Source organism: Trichechus manatus, unplaced genomic scaffold, assembly GCF_000243295.1.
Source record: "Trichechus manatus latirostris isolate Lorelei unplaced genomic scaffold, TriManLat1.0 scaffold00041, whole genome shotgun sequence".
In the NCBI taxonomy this organism is placed as follows: Eukaryota; Metazoa; Chordata; class Mammalia; order Sirenia; family Trichechidae; genus Trichechus; species Trichechus manatus.
This window is the reverse complement of record NW_004443977.1, coordinates 7,258,162-7,264,516: the sequence shown is the minus strand read 5'-3', so window position 1 is coordinate 7,264,516 and position 6,355 is coordinate 7,258,162. Positions and strand designations below refer to the sequence as shown.

Below are 6,355 nucleotides of genomic sequence, written 5' to 3'. Positions count from 1 at the left end.
TGGTTAACAATCTCACAACACATCAACAATATCCTTACTCAACCTTGGGTTCCCTATCACCAGCTTCCTTGTCCCCTTCTGCTTTCTGGCCCTTGTCACTGGGCTCCTGTACCTCATTAGTCTCATTTGGTTTTACAGGGCTGTCAGACCAAAATTTTAAGCCACCCTCTTCAATCAGGGTAAAATTGTGTGATCAAGAAGCTAATTAAGAATCAAGTGTAGCGGCTCTTATTGGAAAGAATTAGTTTGGGGCTTCAAAAGATCCTGCTTCCCTCTCGCCCAGGCCCCATCTCCTCCATCATCTCCAAGGCTTTATTAAGTTCCTGGTCCTGTGTTACCTGCCCAACCCTCAACCAGACCTGGCCCCTGCCCTCAAGGGGCTTATGGTCTAGGGAAACGGCATACCAGTGTTCAAATAAGGCTTGTGGACTAAATGAGCAAATGAACAGCTGCAGCACTGAGGGTGGTGGTTATTGTTAGTTGCCGTTAAGTTGGCTCCTACTCATAGCGAACTTATGTATAACAGAACAAAACTTTGCTGTAAGTATATATCCAAAAGGTTGACAGAAATGATGAGAGTCAGCACATTTGAGAGAGAGTGAGAGAAAGGGACAGAGAAGTCTCCTTGTCCAGAATCAGTCAGATTGGATCAAGGAGTCCACAGGTGGTCTTCAGGAGATTTATAAACCCCCTAAAAATTATAAGGACAATCTGTGTACATGTATTTTTCCCATGGAGATGGTCCTGAGCTGTCATTGGATCCTCAAAGGGTCCTGTGACCCAAACAAAGAGTTAGCAACTACTGGGCTGCAGCACGACTCTGTCTCTCCTTCAATGAATCCCTGAAGACTTGTTGAGCAAAGTGCAATTTCAGGAACTGTTGGGATAAGGCAGGAAAAAGTGGCAGTGGGTGGCTACTCCGAGAATCACAGCATGCTAGAGACTGAGGCGGCTTTGAGGGGCTCCCGTCCAGTCCCTTCACTTTACATGGAGGAGGCTGGAGTGACTCATCGCTGTTTGCTTCCATGAGTCAGCTCCTCTCCCCAGGGGTGAGACCAGGCACCCCTCGACTTTCAGTTGCTGCCAGACAAATTCCATGGAGCCTCACACCCCTAGTCATCTCACTCACCACCCAAAGTCTAAGCCTCCCAGACCACCCTCACTCCATGGACCATCATCCCTTTCCTGCTTTGTTCACCCCTGATCTGACCCCATCTCCCCAGCATTTCCACTTTGCCCTCTGGAACTCATAGTCCAGCATTAGCAACTAGCAAACCTGAGTATCCCTTTCATCTTCTTCCTTTAATTGAAACATGGCTGTCTCCTGAGGACTCTGGTTCCTACAGAGCTATCCCTAGTGATGACTGTTTTTTCTCCCACACACTGTATTCTATTGGGCCTGGAGGTGGGGTTCATGTCTTCCTTGCTCCTCATCAACACTTCCAAACTGCCTCTGTCGCTTTATCCTTCAGAACCCCTGGCACCTTTGAAGTACGTATCATCGTACTTTACCACCCCTTCCCCTTCTTTATGCTGTTGGCTATTGCCCATCTACTCACCCTTACATTCCTTGACGTACCTGGCTCATATGCCCCCTCTCCTCCACCATTCCTACCAGCAGCATCTATATAGACCAGTGGTTCTCAGCAGAGGTGGTACTATCCCCTAGGGGGCATTTTGGAAATTTATGGCTTTTTTCTGTTTGTTTCCTAATGATGTTGTGCCCCAGCATTTATATTGGAATTTATATTGTTTTGTTATATATAACTTCCTCTTTGTTTTTCTTTATATTACCTATTAGGACATTGCATTAACATACTGAATTTCATTTCAGGATAAGAAAGGGTGATATTAAAATATTTTTGTTATAAAAAGGGGGTATTTGGTCTGACAGCGTGAGGATGGTGGATGTAGATAGTCAATCCAACTCTCTGGTTTCTCCATTATTCCAAAGATCTTTCCCTCCAGCCAACTTCAGCCCTTACTCAAGTGGTCATCCCTGTGACCCTGTCATCACTAATAATTACATCACTTCCAAAATCTTGATTTAAATATCCCATTCTCTAATTATCACCCCTCATCCTTGTAGTTCACTGACTTCCATACAGGTAGTCCCTGAACGGTGTTCTGTTCTGACAACTCCTTTTAAAGTTGGTTCTGACCTAAGTTGAATACCTCTTTTTTTTTTTTTTTTTTAGTTTTCATTATTATTGCCTTTTATTATCAGATCTTTATAAATCTGATCTTTGACCATCTGCAAATGAGCATTTGAAAATAATAACATCAGCAAATTACACACTGCAACACTGTATGTAGTACATATTACTAATGATGAGATATATAAAATAATAAAAAAAAAATGGCTGTCGTAAATGCACTTCATCATAACTTGAATGTCATAAGTCAGGGACTACCTGTATTTCCACTTCAGCAATTCTCTAACCTCAAAGAAACCTCCTGATATTAACCTTATCATTTTTCATTATGCCTTTTGTGTTTTCACTTGCCTCATCCCCAGCTTAGACTCCATGGGACAACATGATAACCGCTCCCTTACACACATCCACCATTCTCATGTCCACTTGTCTGGAAAAAACAATTTTTCTCTTACTCCACACCTGCACCTGAGCAAGCAGTAGAAGTTATAGAGAAAAAACAAAATCACATAACCAATGACTAGACTCACTTCAAATTTATGGCCACAAATCTCAAATGGACACTCAACAAAGTCAAATAATTCTACCACATCTGTCTAGAATTCACTTTCTCACTTTCCAACATAATTTTTCCCACCTTCTCCTCTCTCCACCAATCTTCAGTATTTCCTGTCTTATCCCCTCCACCTTAGCTGATAACTTCATGGAAGAAAAAAGATGCACTTGGATGAGAACTACCTAATTTTCCAACTACCACTTTTATCATCCTACCCCTACCTGTGCCCTGAAAGCCAAAGGCCGCTTCTCATTTTTCTTGAGCTGACCTCTCAACAGCATTTAAAATAGTTATCACGCTCTTTCTTGAAACACTTCCTTCTCTAGACTTCTTGGTTTCCAATCGCTGGTCTTGCTTTTACCCCATTGGTTGCTCCTTCAGCGCCTCCTTTGCTGGCTCCACCTCCACCAAAATCTCCACCAAACTTCTAAACATCAAAAGCCCCAAGGTTCTCTCACTGGCCCTTTTCTCTTATCTATCTACAGTCTCTCCCCAGGAGATCTTGGCCATTTCCAAGACTTCAAATTCCACCTCTGCACTGGTGACTTCTATCTCCAGGCCAGACTTCTCCTAAGACTTCAGACTCATGTGTCCGCTTGCCCACCTGACTCTTCCATTTATATTTCTATAAGGCATCTTAAACTTAGCATGACCAAAATATAACAATCACTGTGGTCAGCTGAATAATGAACTCCAAAGATGCCCAGATCCTAATCCCTGGAGCCTGTGAATGTTACCTTATGACAAAATGGACTTTGCAGATGGATTAAGTTAAGGATCTTCAGATGGGCCCTAAATGTAATCACAAGTGTCCTTATAAGAGGGAGGCAGAGGGAAATTTACAACGTAAGAGTAGTAAGAGGTGTGACAATGGAAGAAGGAGGTTGGAGTGATGTGAAGAAGAGGCCAAGGAATGCAGGTGACTTCTAGAAGCTGACAAAGACAAGAGCATGGATTCTCCCTTCAAACCTTCAGGAGAAACCAGCCCTGCTGACACCTTGACTTAAGCCCAATGAGGCTGATTTTAGACTTCTGGTCACTAGAACTATAAAAGAATAAATTGTGTTGTTTTAAGCCACTGAATTTGTGGTGATTTATTACAGAAGCGATAGGGAACTAATACAATCACTGTGACCACCACTCCATCAAACCCACACCTCCTACCCCCTCACCCTCCACGTCTTGCTAAATGGACCGCCACTCATCCAACCACTGAGGCTAAATGCTTCAGAGTTACCCAAATTTTTCTCTTCACTCACACCTCATCTGTCAGCAAACTGTTAGCCCTACCTCCAATGTACCTCCTGATGGGAACACTTTCTTGCTATCGCCACTGCTGTATCCTTAGTCTAGACCACCATCAGAGTCCCTGGGTGATGCAAACTGTTAATGCGCTCTGTTGCTAACCCAAAGATTGGAGGCTTGAGTTCACCCAGAAGCACCTTAGAAGAAAGCAATCTACTGAAAAATCAGCCATTGAAAACCCTAAGGAGCACAGTTCTACTCTGACGTACATGGGATCTCCATGAGTCGGGGTTGACTTGACAGCGACTGGTAACTAGTAGGCCACCATCATTTCCAACCTGAACTCCTACAACACCTCCTGCTGGGTTTCCTACTCCTACTTCTGCCCTTCTTCAGTTTATTGTTTCCACAGAGTGGATTTTCCAAAGTGTAAATCAGATCACACCATTCCCCCTATTAAAACCCTTTAATGACTTCCCATTATATTCAGGATAAAATACAAATTCCTTTCCATGGCTACAAGGCCTCTTCCCACCATATCACCGTATCTCCACTTTCCCATCATTCCCAGCACCCTAGCCACACTGACCTTCTTTCTGACTCTTGTTCACTTCATTCCCACCTCATGACTTTTGAACTTGTAGTTCCTTCCACTAAAGTGCTCTCTCCCCAATCTTTGCATGGATTCCTCCTTTTTATCATTTAAGTCTCAACCCAAATATCTCCTCCAAAAGGTCTTTCCCACCACCCTAGCTAAAACAGGACTTCCAACTGCTTCACCCAGTGGCTATTTAACCTGATTTTATCTTCCTCATAGTATATGCCAGCAGCTGAAATAGTCTATTGATGTAAGCAAACTCTCGTAGGGTGAGATCATGCCATCTCAGTCCCTGCAGTATTCCCAGTGCTTGGCACATCCTAGGCTCACAATGAATATTCATTTGCCTGGTTGCCTGATGTGGCTTGTTTCCAACTCCATTATACCACTGCTTCTGGCCAATATAACTCATCAAGGTTATTTTTCTCAGGGGTGTTTTTATCTCAGTAGCATTGGGCTATTGTGCAAAGAGTTAACCAGTGAAATTTCCGACATCGTTCAGTAGGTATGGAATGACCATGGGGTTTCTTTTATGGTGCCTTTGAAATCACATGATACATTCAACATCTGCTAAGTACCCGGTGCCATGGATACGTGATAGAGGGAGGAAAAGATATTTATATTATGCCTCAAAGGATGAATTTGGATTTTGTCAAGCCAAGAGTGGGTGGGGGTAGTAGAGTAGGCAAACGCAGTGCATGTTGGTGGTCAACTATTTCTCAACACGGCATGGTGGTCTTCTACCTTCTACCTCCTGAAGACTCCTAGAGCCTAGGAATCTAAAGATGGTAAACATGACTGAGAGCGGAAAGGTGGGTTTGAAAAGAACAAGTCAAAAGCGATAAAGCCCAGCTTACCCACTCCTATATCTGTCTGTAAATAAAGGGAGTCTGGGTTTTTCTCAGTCACTTGCGCGTTCTTACTTGGCTTTTTATTTTTCTCCTCTCCCTGGTGCTCCAGGCCTCATCATCCATGAGGGATCCTCCGTGTACCGCATCTTTAAACGGTGGCAGGCCGTCAACCAGCAGTGGAAAGTGCTGAACTATGACAAGACAAAGGACCTGGAGGATCAAAAGTCGGGAGGCAGGACCAACCCCCGGACCTCCTCATCCACCCAGGCCAATGTCCCCTCCTCCTCTGAGGAGGCTGTGGGCACCCCTGCCCCCGAGGAAGGCCCCACCCAGGCTGCCAGCCACCCCTCAGGCCCTCTGTCCGATCACCACTGTGCTTACACCATCCTGCACATCTTGAGTCACTTAAGACCTCATGAACAGCGAAGCCCCCCGGGCAGCCGAGAGCTCGTCATGAGAGTCACGACAGTGTGAGAAGAGATCTGGAAGGCAGGACTTAACCACGTACACAAGAGGGGCTGCGGGCTGCGGAGAGCCGTGGGACACCTGTCTGGGAGCAGGTGTGGGGATGGCACAGAGGCACCCCAAGGGCCAGGGCAGAGAGCAGGCAGGAGCCCTAGGGGCAGCATTGGAGCTGGCGTGGGGCTGGCACTGGGAGAGGGTTTGTGATTTCCAGTCAGTCAATACCATCCTCCAACAACAACAGCAACTCAACAGCAAAGTGCAATACAAACTGGATCTCAAAACAAAATAAAAACACCCAGACATACACATACGCAAAACATCTGGGAGAAGTAGCAGCTGGGGTGGGCAGAGCAGGTGTGTCTGGGGCACAAGTGCCGGGAGAGAAAATATAGAAAGGACAAGTATTTGTAGACTGCTCTGACCTTAACTTTGAGTTTGTTGGGGTTTCTCCCTGGGCCGTGTTCCACGCAGGCAGTGGGGCAGG

General features: G+C 45.2%; 1 protein-coding gene across 1 annotated transcript in view; it reads left to right on the top strand.

Moving 5' to 3' along the window:
- MARCHF4 (membrane associated ring-CH-type finger 4) overlaps positions 1–5,923 on the top strand; it is a 99,819-nt gene extending 93,896 nt beyond the window's left edge. The window contains exon 4 of the mRNA XM_004376296.1: positions 5,516–5,923. Within this exon, the coding sequence (XP_004376353.1) occupies positions 5,516–5,880 (365 nt within the window). The 3' untranslated portion in view covers positions 5,881–5,923. The remainder of the gene's footprint in view (positions 1–5,515) is intronic.
- The last annotated feature ends 432 nt before the right edge of the window (positions 5,924–6,355 follow it).